We start from the raw sequence: 20,428 nt of genomic DNA, 5'->3' as shown, positions 1-20,428 counted from the left end.
AAGTTGAGCAGAGAGATGCACGCTGATTGGACCTCCTGTCCTCTGTGACGCACCCCACCGTCCTGCTGCTCCGAGCTGCAAACCGCTGCTCTGCCCTGTTTGCGCTTAATGCTTCCACTGCGCCCTCCCCGAGACACCGCTGTCCTGTGACCGGGGTCCTCCAGGGCTCCCCCAGGTGAACCACAGGTCCACACCCACCCGGCCGGAGCAGGGGGATGACTCAGAGAAGTTGGGTGATCCAGAAAACCCGCCGGTTCTGACGGTGCTTTCACTCCAAGAGGCGCAGCGGTCCCCCCCGCCCTCCAGCCAACGACAGAATGATGTCCGCTATAGAGACTGGTGCCGCCGTGTACCAACCTGCACAGCTGCTCAACTGGGTCTACATGTCCCTGCAGGACTCCCAGAGCAGCACGTTCGATGCCTTCAAAGCCGAGGTGGACTCTTCCATCCAGGACATGAACAACTCCAAGCGCAGCGCAGCGGATCTGAGCTCCAACTATCTCAACAACTTCTTCCATCTGAGGAGTGAGGTACAACTGGTGCGATGTGACTAACTCCTTGCATGGCCACTGTGACTCTGTTGAAAACTTGCATCTTCTGCTGCATATCATAAATCTCTCCCATAAAGTGTGTCCCTGAAAATCATCCCCTCATATTTCACCCTGGGTTATTTTTGTAAACCTCACCTGCATGCCTTAGTTGGGTCGCACTGTTGCAAGTGGGTAGCATATGAATATGTGTTTTGTACCCTGGTATAGTGCCTGAGTGTGTTAGGGCTGTTTCCTGATGTTGGTGTGCAGCTGCTGGAGGAATGGCAGGTTGAGAAAAGAAGAAAAAACAACCTCTCACAGGGTTTTTAAAAGTGTGAGGGCTCACCCTGGCCGGCCTCTGGCTTGGTCAGAGATGTGTGCAGCCTTGACTCACTGGAACTTGGTGTTGCTTGACTCAACACTGACCCGTTCAAGAAAAGTAGAACAATTATAATTACTGTGTTTTCTGTTTACTTGCTGGCTTCAAAAGTCACCAGAACTAAAACCTAAATATACTGGTTCACATTTAAACTGGAAGAACTCAATCCAGAGGAGGATAAGGTCATTGCCCAACAGTTTACTGATGAAACCACAATTGAGTTCTCTTGATCCAGATTTTTATTTGGATGTGCACCAAATTCCAAACACTCAGGTTCTTTCCTGACCCACACTGCACCCCTCCACCAAGTTTGGTCATAATCTGTCCAGTGGTTACTGCTTGCTAACAAACAACTTAACCTCCTTGGCGGACGTAATGATGCACTGTAGCTGCACACATGCCACAGACATGCAGTGGGTTGATATATCATGCAGAACATGTACTCTGGATTGTACATGTGCCTCTGATTACAATTCTTTGTCTGTGATGCCTTCAGAGTAAACAGCCAGTGTCTGCAGGCTGTTCTTCATGTTTGCCCTGCGGTGCCACAGCACCCGTCTCCTCCAGAGACACAATGACGCTGATTGTGTGGTGCCAATATAGGATCGGTCAGAATAATACACAACAAAGACAGTTTGTCCCGGCGAGGAAACGGACACCATTGGCGCGCAGAGTAAATGCGGTAAAGGCAGCGCATCTGCAGAAATGAAATAAAGTCGGCTTCTGTCAGAGAGACAAACAGGAGCATCCATCAGGGTGATGGACTGACATGCTGCCTGAAGTGCTCTTTCATCGTCCAGTCACTACAATGTTCCTCTGTGTTCTGGTCTGACATGAGGGATACTTTTGTGCAGCGCTACAAAGATTAGTCCATTAATCCATTAGTAGATCAATGGAAAAATGTATCAACCACAATTGTTAATATAGTTAAAGTAATTTATCCATCTCCATGTGAGAATATGCTGTGTTTTGGTTGATTTCATTGTAAACAGGGCATGTCTGGGTTTTAGAGTCTTTGGTCTTTGGGAAATCGTGAAGAGCTCTAGAAGTCTCTTAAAAGTGTTCAGGCTACATAAAGAGTTATGTGATTCATCAACAGGTTGAAAGAATGAATGAACAATACCTCAGCTCAACCAAGGCCTCAAATGTCCCATTCTGAAACTTCATTTGAGTTCACTAGATCCTGATTTTTATTTGGATCTGACCCAAATTAAACATACTCCAAAATATAAGTCCCCTAAACTTGCCTGATTTTTATCGTCAAGATCCATTTATCATTCTCTGAGGAATCAATGACAATGTGGAAAACTGCGTATTTAACAATTTTAAAGAAATTCTGAATCTGCCCCTTTATCCAGATCCACACCAAAATAAAAAAACTTGTTTTTGCGTAATTGTGTTCACAAACATACAAATCAACTAAAAAAACAGGGCAGTGAAAACTCCTAGGTAGAGGTAATACGATTAATAGTCAGCTGCAGCCCTGCTTTAGTGTATCAATGCATCTACTGTATATTGGTATATTTCAACCTCCCACCCACATGGTTCCAATGCCACAGATATCTCACCTTGCTCCATGTTTTTCACCGACAGGCCTTGAACAACAATTTCTACAAGAGCTCCTCGCCCTACGGGTCCCTCAACAATATCGTGGACGGCCTGAGCTCTCTCGCGGACCATTTCTCCGACCTCTCCCTGTCCCCCGAGACGCGCAAACACAGCAAACGGCCGCCGCCCAACTACCTGTGTCACCTCTGCTTCAACAAAGGGCACTACATCAAAGACTGCCCTCAGGTGAGCCAGTCAGGGATGCTGCACCTCAGTCAGGTGCATGTCCTCAATGCCGGGGGAACCAGCTGTGCAGTGTGTGAGCCATCTGTCATATGATTCTACGTGTTGTGGATATCAACATACGAAGTGCCGTCTGAAATAGAAAATTCATCACATGACATATTGGATCTGATTTGATCTGAATCTTGGCTCAAATCCGCCTGCTTCACCACAGTTTCAGGCTTATACACTGCTCTTTTTGTTTAAAGATATTAAAACCCAAGAATAATATCTTTGTTTTCCTTATTTTCAGTGTGAGACAGATTCCTCATCATGTTTTTGAGTTAGATGAACCACTGCAGGTTGGTAATGAGCAGCAGATGCCCGATTGGATCTCGGAGCTGGTCTTAATGAAAGATGATAGGTTTTCCTGTGGAACGAGGCACGACCTCTACTCCAAACACGAAAGAAGTATTACCACTGGCTCGTGTGCAGCTGCGGTTCCCCATTGATCATGTTCAGAGGGAAATGCCTGACATTTGTTAGGTGTAATGGAAATAATCAAATTACTAATTGACAGGGTGGGTCCGAGAAACAAGGTAGCAAAAGGGAAAAGCTAAACTTTTACAGGTCGATTATATCAAGAAGCTTATAAAGTTTAATCACTTAATTTTGTCAGGGAGAAAGAAGATTCTGTGAAAGCTGCAACATGATAGTTCCACAGGTCATAAAACTTACTGTTATCTGTAGCAACTTCACACTTTCTACAAGAACCTTTGCTAAATGTTTGTCGGTTTATAAAATGTAGCAATAAGAGGCCACTCATAAAAAGTTTTTTAAGAGTTGGGAAAATCTGTAACTGAAGTTGGTGCAAGAGATTTAATAGATATCATGTCATTTATTGGCGTGTGTTGGCATCCTGCTGTGTGTGGGCCAAAAGCCATAGCTGCACATTTTGGGAGTTAAATTTATGTCTTTCTGAAAGTGCAGCTGTTTTCGGACATGAGCTGGTTCCAGAAAATTGGGTCTGGACAACTGACTTTGACGTTTGCATTCTCACATCTAGCCTCTCTGGAAAATATCCAGACTTCAGTGCATGTCTGAAGGCAACTCTAGATTACTTTCTGTATGGTAAACATGTGCCTGGAATAAGCAGCTAGATAGCGTAGCTTAGCAGAAAGACAGGAAAACTGGAGAACATCTAGCTTGGCTCGGTCCAGCTGTCCAGACTCCATGTGAAACATTTAAAAGTTAGGTTTACACTTTTGTCCAGATTCAACAAACTGCTGGCTCCAGCTAGCCTGCAGACGTTAGCCTGTTATCTTCTCATCTAACTCAAAGCTGGAGAGAAAATAACCATGTCTCCCCAAAATACCTCTTCCCTGAGAGCTCACCTCCATCACGGCCGCCTCGGAGGAGACCGGTGCAGCTCAGCCATGAACAGAATTAGTGGAGCAAAGTGAGGAATGCAGAGAAAATGAAGTGCAGTGAGTTTATAGCTCTCAACATTTTCACTTAACTGCAAGAGGCAGATACGACCGTCTGTTCATCAGTCACAAAATATACATAATCTGAATGAAAGATGCTTTCCGCCACTGATCCACACCGGTTAATGTGACAGGCATTAATCAAAGCAATGTAAAATTACTTTTATGGATTATTAGCAGCACTGACTCTCTGGTTGCATGTTTCCATAGCTGAAGGGAGCTGTATGGTCAGGAATCAAAGAATGTCACGGCTCAGTAAGATGAGAGAAGAAGTGCACAGGAAGTGGGTGTGTGGGGCCTTTAACAGCCTCTCTCTGGGTGGAATGGGGCCCATGTCAACTCTCAAAGTCTGCTCCTTTGATAAAGAAACACATGGCTCTTCAATGCCGAATCCTTAGGTGATGAAAAACAATGAAAAAAACAAGACGTGTCAGACCATAAAGTTTTGTTTGCTGCCCTGCTCATCGGGACGAGATATCCTATCCATGCTGTGCTCGGCATGTCAGCGGTAAGCATTCCGTTGACAGCAGAGGGGAGGGTTGGGTCACTTGCCTCACCAGGAGGTTAAGACGTCAAAGGATTACCCCGAGCTGAGATATTTTATAATTCTCTGGAGTGGCCACACCCCTTTATAGTGTTAAAAAATCTGGAAACCAGTCCTGCTGGCTGGCGCTCTGCTGCTCTGCTTCAGAAAGCGATGATGTCAGATTCTATCATGTGTTGCTAATGCTTCAGGGTTGAGGTTATGATTACGTAAACCGTCGTCATGACAAAAAGGTCTCTTGGGCAGAACTGCATTTTTTATTTGTGCGCTGGAATCTGTTGTATTTTTAGCTGTAGGTGAATGAAAACACCTTCGGTACACCGAGGATGTTTTGGGTTGCAGACAATTAACTTTTTATTAAATTAGTGTGTAAAGATGAAAAAACTCTGACCCTTTGTGCCACGTTGTTGGAAAAACTGCTTCAAATTTCAGCCAATTACCTACAAATATGTTTTCTTCACACCCTTCATCCCTGAACCCCCGGGTCACAACATTTCAACGACCTTTGCCAATTAAGTAGCTGAACCAGGTTACTGTAAAGAGAACACACAAGTGACAGTGTGCTGACAGTAAATGGGTGTATGGTGGGAAGGGCCTGGGCTAAATAAGGAGAGCATTGTTTCTGCAGAGGGCCTGTGGAACCAAAGGTCAAGAAGTCAGGCCGTATTGTTCGCTCAGCTCTGCTTGGCTTGGCTGCCGAGCCTAATTAACAAGATCTGCTTTGATAATTAGGCTCGATCTATGGTCTGGAAAGTGGAACTTTTGATGGTTGCAAAGCGTTCAGAGGGAATGCTTTTATTGTATTTGGCCTTAGATGGATGAAAGTGATATTTTTAGTTCTTTGAGATTTATCTAGTATTTACTATCAGCATTCATTATCTTTAACTGAATTATTTTGCCTTTAATGTTTTAGACTTTTCCAAGAACAAAGTCTGACACACAACCCTGTTTTATCGACACCTCTTTTTGTGTATGAATTTAACAGACAAGCTTCACCGTGTCAATCAGTGAGTTTAGAACTGGTAGAACGATTTAGTTTGCTCCAGACGGAGCCAGGCTATATGTTTTCCCTTTATGAGCCTTTCTGCTAAGCTAAGTTAGCTGGCTCCTTCTGTAGCTTCATATTTACTTCACAGACAGGAGGTGAATAAGTACATTTCCCACAATGTCAAAAGTTTATTTGAACAGAAAGTAAAACTAACCTTGATTAAATTTAATAGACTATTCCTGAATGTACTAACTAGATAGTGAAGCAGGCCTCATTCTCCTGTTCTACCTCGGTTATGGTATTCACACTTTAGGATGTATACTGCTGTGAAGAAAAAACACTACTGAGCCACTGACTAAATAACATGCAGCAAATATCCTGTGGTATTTTTTACATACTCAAAGCAGCCATAGCCATGGAGGAAATGTCTCTGTATTATATAACAGATGAGCAGAATTAGTTTATGCTGATATCTCATTCCAAATACCAATAATGTTATCCGTGTTGATGTAGGACCAGACACTGTGCTTCGACCAGGTGCAGCGATACGGCTCACAGCCCAATGTGTAACTGGTGAATCTCAGGCAGAGCTGTCCGGTTACACTGCTGCTTTTATCCTCGTGTTTTCACTGCTGCTCAATGTCTTATCTGTCCTCAGTTTGCTGTCTGTTGTTCTTGGCTGGATCATCTGCCGAGGAGGATGAGCAAGATAGAGGAAACCCTGGAATCTGGGAGTAGATAGAGGAGTTGAGGGGGGGGGGGGGGGGGGGGTATGAAGTGTCGTAAGGACTTCCTCTGCCCTTGTATGCAATTTGATCGGCTTTGCACCTCAGCCACTTCTCGCTTGGTAAACAGAGACTCTGGAGTATAGGCATTTATAGGGTATAGGGATAAGGAAAGGTTCGGTATGCACTTTAAAGAGTAAACCAGGCTTCACTCCCCCCAGAATCTGTAATCTGAAGCGAACCACTCTCACTGCATTCTTCTGCCATCGCCTATTCATCCATCTGACTCCCACACTCACCTGCTCATCTGCTCCACTTTACCCAGTCACCTCTGTTTTCTGCCTCATTATTTATGTCTCTTGTAGTCCTGCCTGTATCCTCTTCCTATATTTGTTCTTGCTTCATCTACATTGTCATATAAACCTGTCCATGCACACACATGCTCCGGGGAAAGCACCAACTTCCCTCGTTGTTCCTCCTTCTGCGTTTTCAGGTACTTTGAAGTTACAATTTGGAAAAAACATGTTTCTCTGAACCATGGAAGAAGTGTGTACAAGTTGAGGCACATTAACAGATGCTGTGGATTGTTGCTGTGGACAGTGACTGTAAATCGATTTCTCTGGACTGCTTCTTACAAAATTGTGAGGTTCTGTTTCGGTGAGATTATTCCAGCAGTGTAAAACTGAGTATAACTGCAGCCATCACTGCACATTAGGTATGAGATTACATTTACCGCTGGCTTGGTCCTGGCATCCTGGGAGCCTGAATCTGGCTCAGTTGTGTCTCTCTGTTGCATTTTGTGTTTGTCTGGCACCCCAACACCCCCCCCCCCCCCCACACCACCACCACCACCACCACCACCACCACCCCCGCCCCTGTCATTCCCCTGCTTTGAAATGTAAAGCCAGTTTACAGCTGCTTATGTCATCAGCTTGACCACAGCCAACTGGAACTCAGGGTGTTCACCCCTATATGAAGGCAGCACTCTGTGTTAAATGGATGGTGAAAGGCTATAATGTCTGTGAATTTGTGAGTGAGTATAATTCTGCTGAGTTTAAAGGTTCTATATGCTCAGAACAACAGGGCTGGATGGAAGAGTGAAAATCCAGAGAGCCACGTAGGAAAACAGAAAACCAATCATCTGCTCCTTGGCCTGCAGTTGTTTACACCTAATCACGTTTATATTTTTTGAGGACGTGGGAGTTAATCCTTTCTGTGTGTCAGATGAGCTTTGCAGAAAGTCCGTGCGGAAGGATTACAGCCTCACGCTGCTGAAGGAATCATTTGATATCTGCATGTTTCTACAAGTGGAACATTTGCCCCTGATAAATCCTGGAGGAAAAAAGGAAGCACCATTGTGTACAACAGGACATAGGTTTTGCTGCCACTGGCCAGGGAGCGTCTTGTATCTTGTTTCCTTGAATCACAGCTCTGGGGTTCGTGCTTATCACTGTGCTGAGGCCTGTGGAGAAGCTTAGTGCACATTTAAACATGTGTTTAAATGTGGAGGAATGTTGAGTTCAGCACCAATGACACAGTAAGAGCAGCTTGGTATAGTGACACACATCCGCCTCATACACAGTAAGTATCATTGTATTTCTTTCAGAGTGTATTAAAAGATACATAAGATAATGACAAAGAAGCTGTTGGTCAGCTATTTAAAGAGAGGAAATGATTATATGTATGAACACCAGCGTGTCAGTTAAAGAAGATGACTTATTCATGACCAATTACACTTTCTATTTATTTCTCTTCATTACAAAACACATTTAAGAGATTATATTATATCATTTTTATTACAAAGATAGTCTTCTTTAAAAGTATCCACAACATAGTTCTTTATGAACACTTAAAAAATCCGCAGGTTTTAAATAATATTAGGAAGTTGGACAAAAACTATTATTTTTCATGGTGTTACCTTAAAATATCTTTCTCCAAAACCCAAAGAAATTAACTTAACAATGAAATGAAACAGGAAAAAGTAGTAATTGCTCTCAAGTGAGAAGACAGAACAACCAGCGCACAGATAATTGATTACTGTACCCAGTTATATTTCACATGTCTCAGGATATAATTATTTAGTTGTTTTTTAAAATAATTATCGTCCTAAAATACGTCTGAACATCTACTTATTTAATCTTTTTATGGGAAATGAAATGTCACGCTCCGCTTGTTGCTTTTATTGCTGCTGCGATAATTGATTTGACAAGATGTTTCAAAGTATCACTTAAGTCTTTAAGACTTAGGAGACCTGTTGCAGTGAGTAATATGTTGTTTTGCTCTGGTAACAGATGGGCTTCTCCCCGATGCTCCGGGGGTCCGAGACAAATTAAACCCAGCGAAAGGGATGAGAGCGCCCTGGGTTTGTTAGTGTGGAGTAATTGACCACATGGTTTCCAACAGGCCTGGTGTTGCTGCGTTCTCCAGGATGTCTCATGGGGGTACGGACGTGGGGGGAGAGAGAGTGAATGCGGGGGAGAGCAAGGAGAAAGGGGGGGGGGGGTGATTGAGGATTCTGGAGAAGTCCATTGTTTATCCTGATGGATTCCAGATGATGGCAGAAGGAGGCAGCCAACCTTCTGGGCCTCTCTCACCAGGCTGCAAGGATCTGCCTTATCTGCTGCAGCCTCCGAATCTGGCTTTACATTGCTCCATGGACTCTGGCTCTGATTCGAGTTGCACAACTTGAAGTACATGGCTCTTGGGTAGTCTGTGTTGTAATGCACAGAATAAATCAAGGGGGGGAAAATCTATTTGTCTTGAAAGCTAAACCACTTCTCACACATGGTTTGAGGCTGCAGAGATCTTCAATCAAACCCAAATCTGTTTTGGGAGGACACAAGCCAAAAAGGAAGAAAATTCAGGGAACACACCTCAATCATACGGAAGTGTGTTGCATTCACAACATCTGCTGTTTCTCTGAATTAACGAGATTACGTATTGTTTTTCCTGAGAAAAAGAAATGAACAAAACAGCCTATTACTCCAAATCCAAGGAGAAGCTAACGTGTCACATCTGTGTTGTTTGATCCAGTTTTATTTGGGTTTGAGACATTTGGAGTTACTTGTGTTTTTAAGTAATGTAAACGGTCTTGTTATTGGATTTGCATGCTAAGACGCTATAGTGAACATGGTACATTTCCTCATTTTCAATATAGAAGTGTTGTATTATAGAGCTAATCAATATCAATAAACCTTTAGTGGCAGAAATTCATGCTATAACGTGAATTGATCCTAACTTTATTTTTTTCATCCCTACTTTAACAAATTAGAGCATTTTTCATCAGAAATCTTTTCCTAAGTGAGCACAGACACAAATAACAGGTTTGAATATGATTTATTACAACTAAAAAACAAGTTGAAACCAAGTGCATCTCTAAGTGATGGAGTGAAAAACCTTTTTAGTGTTGATGATAGACATTTTTCTGCCTTTGCTCAAACTTTCCTGCCGTCCACTCGACGTCAGGTCAAAAGTCTGATTTTCACTGGTTCTGTTTATCGGTGTCACATCTTTGATGGGACCAGTGGAAACAGTGGAGTGCACCGTGCCCTTTGCTGCCCTGTGGGCTCCAGACTTCAGGCAGAGTTTGTTTTGCTTGCCCTGCGGAGTGAAAGCTGCTTCCTCCCTCAGGAAGATGATGCTCTGTCCGCTCTCCCTGTAGGAGCTGCCATCGGTAGTGACCTCCCACAGTGCCTCACGGTGGCTGAGTGATGCAAACACAGGCCTTGAAACGCTTCACAGTGGTCTGAACATTCAGGGACTTGGCTGCTGTTGTTGTTTTTTAACAGATGTAGTCCTGGAAATGAAGAGAATGATCTGCTGGAGCTTTTGAACCTGACATGTGTTTCTGCTGCGAAATCAAAACAAGATTTGATGTGAACTCCTCCGGTGGGGTGGACTCCATCTTCATTTGGACTTGCCCTACTTTTTCAGACGAGGCGCTTTTAATTCAAACCAGTCTTGTCGAGACGATTTCTTCGTGATGGGTTTTGGATTTTGTCATGTTATACAAGTGCAGAGTTCATCTGGGTTTTATTTCCTCCGCGCTAAGATCTTTGTGTCCTGGTTGGTGGGTTGGGAGCAGCTGGGTGGGATGACTGAGAGCTTGAGGTATTTGTCCTATAGCGGGGAGGCCTCTCCCATTGGTCCCCACACAGGCCAGGGCCTCCTTTATGGTCCCCTGGGAACACAGCTGGAGGGAGTGAGTTCATTTTTAATGGGAAAGCTCAGACTCCTTCTTTTGTTGCCAACAAATAAATTACACACAAAAATTACAATATGAGGCATCTTTCTTGGAATAAACCATTAAAAGTATTACAACTTTTTAGTTTCTTCAATAGTACAAAGATTCTCTGTAGTACATACTCCATCATTTACTATGTAGCTTAAATGAGTTTTGTTCTTTCAAATGATCCGTCTTCTAACTGGTGAGAGTTTGACTTTTGTGAATTTAAGAATAAAAAGATGGTGAAAAGCAGCTTGCTGGTCTCTGGCTGTGTGTGGCAGGCCCCGGTGGCATGGTCGTGTCCCACAGTGGGACCCAACGTGAGGCTCCACGCAGCCAGAGACGAGGACCTGCAGGCGGAGGAGTTCACGGCCACGTACCGGGAGCAGGCAGCGAACAGACGGCGGCTGGAGGCTCTCCAGAGGCAGGCCGCAGCAGGTCAGGCCAGATGGCTACCCGGCCTGAATTTGACGATGGGGGTCTCCCACACACAAAGCAAGAGACGATCATGTTGCTTTTCAGCAAGTTTTTATTCTTCAACATAAACTCACAAAAGTCAAACTTAACTTTCCAGCACTTTCTGCTCGTTGTCTTTCCCATGTGTGTCTCTTTCCCATGTGCTCCCCCTGTGTTAGCTCACACTCTGCCGACCAGAGAAACCGTTAATCAAAGGTGTAGAGAGGCAAAAAAAACAAAATCTTTGCAAAGCTGCTGAGGTCCACACATTTGGAAACGTGTCATTTAAAGGAATGAAGTGAGCTGAAAGTGGGTTGACCATGTAGAATCTATTTCTGACTCTGTGCTCAGGCTCGACCCAAAGGTGAAGGCCTGACCCCGTATCAGGGAAAGAAGAGGTGTTTCGGGGAATACAAATGCCCTAAATGCAAGAGGAAGTGGATGAGCGGGAACTCCTGGGCCAACATGGGGCAAGAGTGCATCAAGTGCCACATCAACGTCTACCCTCATAAACAGGTAGCAGCACATCCAAATGACAGACTGGTGAATGGTCCCATTCTGTCAGGTTTTTGTCATCTGGTACTAAATAATATGATTTTCCTTTTTCTTGTCTTTTTAGTTTATTTTAAAAACAGCATATCCTAGAAGTATCCTGATATCAGTTAAGTTTCAGTGGCTCAGGAAAACGTGAGATGCAGGGGCTAAGGTTTTCCGATGATATTCAACCAGTTATTATCGAATGCATCATGTATGAGGTTATTGTGTTTTTTAGATCGTGTCTGTTGTATCTACTGCAACCATCAGACATATCGACTCCCCCAGTCAAAGAGCAGCTATAAAAAAAAAGTTTATTGCTTTTTAACTCTATTTTTTTTACAGATTTTTAATATACTGAATGTAAAAAAACAAACGAACGAATACATTTTTTTTCCCCCAGCGACCTCTGGAGAAACCGGACGGGCTGGATGTGTCGGACCAGAGCAAAGAGCATCCCCAACACCTGTGTGAAAAATGCAAAGTCCTTGGCTACTACTGCCGCCGTGTGCAATAAGTCTCTCTGCTCGACTTCCCTGGTTCGGTCCACAAAGGGACGATTCTACTTTAAATAACTAAAAACACAAGGTAATATACTCTATCGTACTTCAGCTCTAACGGTTTATTCCCTGACACTGGGACTCTCGCTGTGAGAGGCTCGTCGCGATGGAAGCCTTCTGCAGTATCTCAGAAGGGACGAGTACTTTGCCTTTGCTGGGTGCTTGTGAGTAACTCAGTTATCAATATGTGAATATTCATTTGAAGTCGGAACTATGAAGCCAGAATCTTACCTTAACTGTGAATTCAGAAACTTTAGCTCAGCGTCTGACTTCACTCGTGTTGGAGCTTAAGTCCCGAGTGAAGTTTCCAAGTGAAGACTGTTTTCCACATGTTTGTATATTCCAGCAATAACTTAAAATGATGTTTTCTGTATAAAATATGCAACAAGTCTTTACTCAGAGGGATATGCAGTATTAATGTGTATCTGTATTTTCAGTACTGGAGGGTACATCATTATTGGGAGATATTTTTAAAGACATTAGTTTGGTTTCTTACTACACTTAATGAAGGAATATATCAGCCAACTAACATTTATTCTTTATATACTATGTGACTACAGTTAAAACACCTTTCGGGTCATTTTATTCCAAGGTTGTTAACAAATGCAATATTTCAGGAACAATGTATTTCCTGACAAATAGAATAAATTATAGCACATTTATATTTTGGCACCCGGTGCTAACAGTGACTCAGCAAAGTGCTTTTTTAAAGGTCATAGTTTGTATTGTCTCGTAACATGAGACGAAAAAGAGGAATACAAATTTAGAATGTGCCAAAGATCATGAAGGATTAAGTGGAAGGTTTCGTGTGCATGTTGCTTCAAAGGGTTTTTATATTTCAAATTAACGATAATTAAATGGAAAAGAACCATCAGTTGATTATAACTGTTTTGGGATGTGACACGCTGTTTAATGTGCCTTAATGTGAGTAACCCATGAGATGGAGCTCTTCAAATGTTTTTGTATTAAAATGAATTTAAACATGTCGACGTTGTGTTTCTGTTTTTCCTGCTGTTCTGCTGAATGATCAGTTCTGTCTCCTCGAACGAGAAAAGATCATAAAATCTGATTTTAAACCAACCATGTTGTTTGGGAGCTGAGAGATTATGTGAATAACATTAACAACAAATCAAGATGGAACATGCTGTGATCTTCTTATAACATATTTAAAATCATTTACATACACCAACATTATCTTGACTAAGGGAACATTGTGTGCTTTCCTGTGTGCTTTCCTGTGTTCTTAATTCTATATATGCTAATGTTTACATAGAATACAAATAGAATACATATTGACACACTTTCACACATATATATAACTATTTAACGAGTAACAGAACACTTTCCTGTGTGGTTGCAGTCTGACCTCTAAAAGACATTTTTCAAGACAGACTTCAGCAGATTAAAACTTAGTGGAACAAGATCACGAGTCGACTGAAGCTAATGAGAAACGCAGGAGGAAGAAAAAAATAAAATACTAAACGCTGATCTCATTCTACAGCTGCTGATATAAAACATTCGCCCTTCACCCAATAAACGGGCACAGCTTTCATTCATAAACTCAGCCAAGTGTCAAGTTTTTCCTGTGGGTGTTTTTCTGATGTTAAAACATCTGGTTCACGCTGTTTCCAAAACAGATGCAGAGAACAAGCTCACACATTAAGAAAAACATTTGTTCTTTTATTTTTTTTTGTTGCAAACAAATGGCTTTTTTCCGATACAGTTATTTAATGAAAAGCTTCCTCTCGATAAACAGCAGATCCCTGCATTCTATAATACAAGTTCACATTTTATAGCGAGACACAGTTAAGTGCATCCGTTGTTACAGAGTTAAATTAAAACTCTGAGATCATCTGGTATCAGCAAAGAGGAGCAGCACCATGAGCCACGACTGGGCCCGTTTCACTCGGACCCTCACATTGAAATGACAGGAGATGAGACTGGGGGCGGGGGCCGTGTCTGCCGCTCACCCGTCGTCTACTTGAGCTCCCCGCAGTCTGTGATAGTGATCTTCTTGGAGGTTCGCCCATTCCGTGAACCGAGAGACTCCATTTTCCTGACCACGTCCAGTCCCTCCTTCACGCTGCCAAACACAACATGCATGCCGTCCAGCCTGAATGAAGAAACAGCGAAGTTTATTATCACGGCCCCGTGCAGCGAGACGATCCGCCATGCACCCAGCCGGGTTTGAGCTCCGGCCGGTGATTCCGCGATTATTGCGACTGTGGTGCTATTTTTAGGTGTTATTAAAAATCTGCTCTTTTTTCTGCTCTCGTGTTAAAACAGGAGAATTCACTGGTTCCACCAAGAAAGTGAGAAAACCTCAGAAACAGCATTTTACCAATAAGTGGACACTATTAAAAAAAACATTAAAATAACAAGCATGCTAAAAGTAGCAGATGTTGAAGTCCTGTTGGGAAAGGAGCTGTGGGACCCTTTAATACTTTTGCTCTATCACTTATTATTCTCTTCATAAGCATGTGAGTGTTAGTCTGGAGCCTCTGACATGAACCACGGTTACTTGCTGATACATGTAAAAGCCTGTGGCAGCGGATTTAAGTGCTTTTCTTTTCAGATCCCTGTTACTCAACCTTAAATATATGAAAAGTGCATCAGGGTAGCTATTATCTTTTTCCATGTGGTCTGAGACTCAGTCTGCGAGCGGCACGCTAGCAACCACCAAGCTACTTTTCCTGGTCACAGAAGAAAATCACAGGAATTCCTCCTTGTTCACTCACATCCTTGAAGTTTCTCAGTATTGTGGGTCTGTTCGTGATGTTTTGTGTTTCTGTGTAAATCCTACAAGTGATTTAATGTGTGAATCTGCCAGAAGCAACAGCGTTGGTTGTGATTTTAATCTGCCTAGGCTTCCACATGTGTTGTGCACGTTTTGTAGGAACAGACCTCAGAAATGTGAGAAAATTGTAATTTGATAAAAGTGGCACAGAGATGAAAAGAAGAGAATTTTAATTTCACAAGAATTTTGTGTATTTGAGGTTAAGTATTATTGTCACTGACACAGTTTTGTGAAGAAAGTGACACACAGATGAATTTAAACACTGTATGAGGACAAGAAGAAAAGTGATTCTCAACTTGAGATTGTTGTTCAGAAAGAAATTAAACATTTCCCTTCATCACTGATGAGAGCTGCTTCAAAATGGATGTTTAAGACGGATTTAGTGAAATTGGCTTCATGTGTCACGTGAGGCAGCTCAGTGGAAGTGAAATGAGAGAAAACATTCTTCATGCTCTATTCGAGTCCTTTGCACTTAAAGTGAGAAATCACATAAACAAAATAATCATATGGTGAGAGATGTGGCACCAACCTGATGATACTGGTGGCTCAGAACTTGAAAAGTCTGAGAACCCGTGAACTATGATACACTTCTCACTCTATAATCTTTGAGTATATGTCGGTACGCACCATTCAGTCTTAGCGGTGCAGATGAAGAACTGGGATCCGTTGGTGTTGGGTCCAGCGTTGGCCATGGACAAGATCCCTGCAAGGCCACAGATTCACAAGAGAATGGAGTGATTTTGAACTTTCAGTAAATTACAAGGATCAACTTCGGTTATCATTTTTACCACATTGTTCACTATTGAGGTGTTACTTTTACTCTATTTACACAATGCTGCCACCTGCTGGTACGTGCTGTAAATACTTCTATGATGCTTTAATACTTCTAGTACAACAACATATCCACAGTATGAAGTTTTCTATTAGTTGCCATGTTTTTATTCATGGATCAAATGTTCACCAGACTGGTCTTACACCCTGCACAGTGAAGGAGGGACTCACACTGTGCTGTGCCCTGCCCTGTCCCCAGGGCCCTGACAACCTTTAATTTATACCTGTCTGTAGCTGCCTCGGCTTGAACGTAAGATTCACGTTTGGAAAATACATTGTATGATAATAACATCCCAGTTTGGTTCCGTTAAATTCTCCAGACCCTGTAGGACAAATGATCAAATTCCCAGAGTGTCCATATCTGGAAAACCCCTCTTTCAAATAATGCACAAGTTGCGGGAATGCTGGAATAAACAGACCAGGCTGCTTCTCCTTCTCCCAGTCTGAGAGTACACAGATAGAATCAGGTGGATGTAGATTTATCACCTGCTTCAGTGTGCTTCAGTTTGAAGTTCTCATCAGGAAACTTCCGCCCGTAGATAGATTTCCCTCCAGTTCCATTGTGGTTTGTGAAGTCGCCGCCCTGGAGACACACAACTGGAATTAAAGGCTGGACAATTTAAAAAGGACACACAGGAAAGAGAAAGAGAGAGAGAGAGAGAGAGAGAAGCCTACCTGGCACATGAACTGAGGAATCACCCTGTGGAAGATCGACCCCTTGTAACCGAACCCCTGCTCCCCCGTGCACAGCGCCCGGAAGTTCTCTACGACAGGAGAGTGTGTGTCAGACTGAATTCACACAGGTCAGTGAACACACAACACGCTGCTCAGTTGAACAAACAGTCACTGGCCCGTTTGCTTTCCAATCTGAAGAGATAGTTAAGTGGAGATTGGTTTTGGCTGCCACACGATAATAAATCTGATTATCTCCACCCCCATGAGAAACAGCTGGTACAGGTTACACACGTGGTAATGTACCATCACTTCTGCACAAGTTTAGTTAATAATCATAAATAACGGTACATTAACATCTGAGCATGTGCTTATTAGATGGATAAATAGATATATGCACATAGATTAATGCATAGAAAGATATCATTGCATACTACTACTAGATTTAAAAATAGGACTTTGGTTATTTAAAAATATAACCTAACCCTGTGCAGATAAGACATCAAACTGTTTCCGTTAGTTTTACTCACCTGCGGTTTTGGGCACAACATCGGCGTTGAGCTGCAGAGTGAAATGAATAAACAGTGAATGAATGATGAATGAGTGGAGACACAGAGAGAAGGAGAAGTCACAAACAGACCAGAGGTCACCAGTAGCTCTGCGGGTGTTTAACTGGTCCACTCACCTCCATGGTGACTCTGCCCAGCGGCTCGTTGTCCGCGGAGATGTCGAAGTACACCGTGGGGTTGGCGTTGGCGGCCGCGGGCCCGCTGCTGCACAGGCGGGCGGCGGTGAAGGCCAGAGAACAGAACTTGACTCTGCGGGACAGAAGCATCGTGATGGCGAGCGGATCACCGGTCAGCTGCTGCGGCAAGGACGAGGCTCACATGCAGGGAACCAGGAAGTGTTTTCTTACACAACCGGAACAACGTCTTCTCCACATCTCGCGAGAGTTCACACAAAGTAGCTCAAGAATTTCATATTTGCGTATGTGTATGTGTATATACATTGATATATGAGTAAATATATGAACAAAAACAAATAAAAAATACCGTTATAAATTAGAATATCAACTACATCCGGTTTCCGGAACAAAGAAACCTCCATTAATCCGTTTAGAGGTCAGAGGAATAAATCGCTTCAGAACTTCCTTGAAAATCTGCACATTTTTGTAGTTTTCTTACGTATTCATTCAATTTGCAGATATTTACCAGTACATTTAATAGTTAAACACAAAGCAGAAGTAACAATAAAGACTTCGGCGTTCTTATTTTGCTTTCACAAATAACTATGGGCTAAAGAAACGGGATTCAAATTGTAGTCGTGTGTGTCACACGCGCAGATCACTTCCTGTATTCCTTATCTAGTCAGCCAATCAAATGACAGCATTGTAACACATCAGTCAGAATCAGGTTTTATTGGCCAAGTAAGTTTGCACAAACAAGGAATTTGACTTGGTAAAGTGGCTCTCAGTGTGATTACACAGAATACACATCACAACACAAAACAATACAAACAGTGCAACAGTGCAACGGTCTAGAAAAGAAAGTATATACAAGGAGGAATGCCTATCTACAGGAGCTGTGAATAGTAACACAACAATAATGCAAAGAAGTGGAGGCTCCAAGAAGTGCAGGGATAAATATTAAACAATATGAGTATGGTATAAATCCTGCTGAAACACACTGGGAACATGTTGTACATAACATTGTGAACTTAATTTACACTAAAAGCTAATTATTATAAATAAGGGGACATAAATAACAGTGGCAACAATTCATACAATTTGAATATAGATGTAGAACTACACAAAATGTAAACAGTAACAAGTATTATCATTATATGATTTAACTTAGAAGAGGTTTGATAATAATTATCATCAGTGCCTTTTAAAAACCTCAAATCCATAATTTTTAACATTACAAGACAACATTTATAACATTGACCCATAACCTCCATCACCAAAGCTTTAAAGTGTGATCGCAATCTTACCTTTAACAATCGGCGGCTTGGCCTAGTGGGTAAAGTGGTCATTCTCCACTAACAAGGTTAGGAGTTTGATTCCCACTCTTCCCCATCTGCATGCCAAGGTGTCCATGGCAAGATACTGAACCCCTAAAAATTAAACCACCTATTTATTGCACAATATCTTACACTATGTAAAATTTAAAATAAATTAATAAATATAACAAAAAATAAATAAATTAAATAAAAAACAATTATGAAATAAAAGGATCTTTATAAATAAATGAAAAGTACATTTTCACCACTTTCAAATTTTCTGCAAATTTTGGTTAGAATTTAAGCATGTTAAAACCCTCAAAAAGCCAATTCATTTGCCTGAAAAATTATAATAATAATCCTTACAATTTTAATAGGGCCTCACTGTCTGTCAGTGCCTGTCAGTCCTCGGGCCTTAATACAAGTATTTGGGGGAAACTTTCACTATGGTTTGATCTTAAATACGATTCATAGGAGTTGAATTCAGAACGGCTGTGATTACTCAAATACCAAGTTGTTACATCTGTGCTGAGCAGAAAAGCATCAGGACATATTGAACTCTGAGGCAGATGAACAGCAGCTGAGGAACATGTCAGGTTTCAGTCCGGCTGCCAGACGACAGCAGAAATCTGAGGCTGCAGAGGTCACTGGAGATGGAGCTCTGAAACACACAGGCTGCTCTGGTGAATCTGGAGTTTTCACTGAGGCTCACAGATGGCCTGGGTCAGGATCTGGCATCGACAGGATGAATCCACGGACCCGGCCTCCCTTGTGTCAGCAGTCCAGGCTGTTGGTGGCAGTGTAAAGGTTGGGGATTGTTTTCTTGGCTCACTTTGGGCCCTTTGATTCAAATCTGTTATCGTCTAAACGCCACAGTTCTGGCCACTTGCATCCAGTTTACCATCTTCTAAAGGCTACTTCGTGTGTATTAACGCACCATGTCACAGAATCAGGAACATGAAAATGACCGTTGACCTCGAAATGGGGCAAAATCCCAAAGGAGCCTCTATCCAGTGTGAGTATGGTGCTAAATTAAAATAAATAAAATAAAAAGTGCCGGATGAGTGACCATTATCGATACAGTCTTTCCCCAGGACATTGATCCAAACATTGATTTTTCTGGACCTTGGGAGGAAGCTGGAGTATACAGAAAAAAAATTAAGACAGTTACACGGATAACATGCAAACTCACTGTGGTGCCTCCCACTGCACCGCCCCTCAACTATTTCATTAACCTACATTTATCCAGGAAGGTCCTTTTGAGATTGAGAATCTCTTTTTCAAGTAAAGGTAAATATATATAGTTGGAGACAACATTTTAGATTGAGAGTTAAACGTTTAACAATGGTGATGTTTTCTCAGGAGGATGCTGGGAACACTAACCCGAGTCCCATCGCAGTCTGGAACAAAACACAGGACGATTCTTCTGATTTCCTTTCCACTCATCTAATTTCTCATTTCCTCTGACAGATTGCGTCCCGACTGCTCAACTTAATTCCTAAGAGCAGGTCTACAACCCTCGTCTCCCTTATTCTGTTGTTAATAAGGCCGAGCTGCCTTTAAGCTCTGATAATCAAAATGTGAATGAAATTTGACGACGGTAATTTACACCTTCTGCTCGGAGTTAGAGGCAATTTACACTCTGCCCGTGGGGAGTTGTGGACGGGCCCAGTGCGAGGAGCACAGAAGAAAAAGACCACAGTGACGTTCAGGTATCATCTGAATACATATTTATTAGATAAATATTAGGTTGTCACATCATCTAACTACATACAGTTCTGCAAGACTAAAAATCACAATTAGTTCCTTTATTTTCTGACCAGTTTAGAATATGAAATGATTGTACATACAATGTACAAACATAGAGACAATGGCCACGTGGCATGAATCACCTTCAGTTGGATCATTTCTCCCGACTGTTCATGATAT

At 42.3% G+C, this 20,428-nt stretch overlaps 3 protein-coding genes across 3 annotated transcripts in view; 1 reads left to right on the top strand and 2 right to left on the bottom strand.

The window, feature by feature from the left end:
- The first annotated feature begins 52 nt into the window (after positions 1-52).
- Positions 53-13,184, top strand: LOC133975714 (zinc finger CCHC domain-containing protein 24-like). The gene is made up of 4 exons (XM_062413679.1): positions 53-530; positions 2,503-2,703; positions 11,456-11,620; positions 12,042-13,184. Exons 1-4 carry the CDS (start codon positions 318-320, stop codon positions 12,153-12,155), a joined length of 693 nt encoding a protein of 230 aa, XP_062269663.1. The 5' UTR covers positions 53-317; the 3' UTR covers positions 12,156-13,184.
- Positions 13,185-13,857: 673 nt separating this feature from the next.
- LOC133931589 (peptidyl-prolyl cis-trans isomerase A-like) lies at positions 13,858-17,416 on the bottom strand. Its single transcript, XM_062378495.1, has 6 exons — positions 17,184-17,416; positions 17,029-17,059; positions 16,502-16,590; positions 16,313-16,409; positions 15,623-15,698; positions 13,858-14,311 (listed from the first exon to the last, which is right to left on the bottom strand). Exons 1-6 carry the CDS (start codon positions 17,331-17,333, stop codon positions 14,176-14,178), a joined length of 579 nt encoding a protein of 192 aa, XP_062234479.1. The 5' UTR covers positions 17,334-17,416; the 3' UTR covers positions 13,858-14,175.
- Positions 17,417-20,206: 2,790 nt separating this feature from the next.
- Positions 20,207-20,428, bottom strand: part of LOC133931462 (zinc finger MIZ domain-containing protein 1-like) — a 108,609-nt gene continuing 108,387 nt past the window's right edge. Inside the window, exon 23 of the mRNA XM_062378352.1 lies at positions 20,207-20,428. This exon is cut by the window's right edge and continues 3,368 nt beyond it. The gene's annotated coding sequence lies outside the window, so the exon portion shown is untranslated.

This window comes from Platichthys flesus, chromosome 20 (genome assembly GCF_949316205.1).
Source record: "Platichthys flesus chromosome 20, fPlaFle2.1, whole genome shotgun sequence".
NCBI classification, from domain to species: Eukaryota; Metazoa; Chordata; class Actinopteri; order Pleuronectiformes; family Pleuronectidae; genus Platichthys; species Platichthys flesus.
Note: the sequence above shows the minus strand (reverse complement) of the source record. Positions and strands in the feature narration are given on the sequence as shown.

Coding starts and splice junctions, on each gene's coding strand:
- LOC133975714 (XM_062413679.1), top strand. CDS start 318: ATGATGTCCGCTATAGAGACTGGTGCCGCCGTGTACCAACCTGCACAG. Junction 531..2,502: donor TCTTCCATCTGAGGAGTGAG/GTACAACTGGTG, acceptor TTTCACCGACAG/GCCTTGAACAACAATTTCTA. Junction 2,704..11,455: donor ACATCAAAGACTGCCCTCAG/GTGAGCCAGTCA, acceptor CTCTGTGCTCAG/GCTCGACCCAAAGGTGAAGG.
- LOC133931589 (XM_062378495.1), bottom strand. CDS start 17,333: ATGCTTCTGTCCCGCAGAGTCAAGTTCTGTTCTCTGGCCTTCACCGCC. Junction 16,591..17,028: donor TGTTGTGCCCAAAACCGCAG/GTGAGTAAAACT, acceptor CTCCTGTCGTAG/AGAACTTCCGGGCGCTGTGC. Junction 14,312..15,622: donor TGCACCGCTAAGACTGAATG/GTGCGTACCGAC, acceptor TTCTTCATTCAG/GCTGGACGGCATGCATGTTG.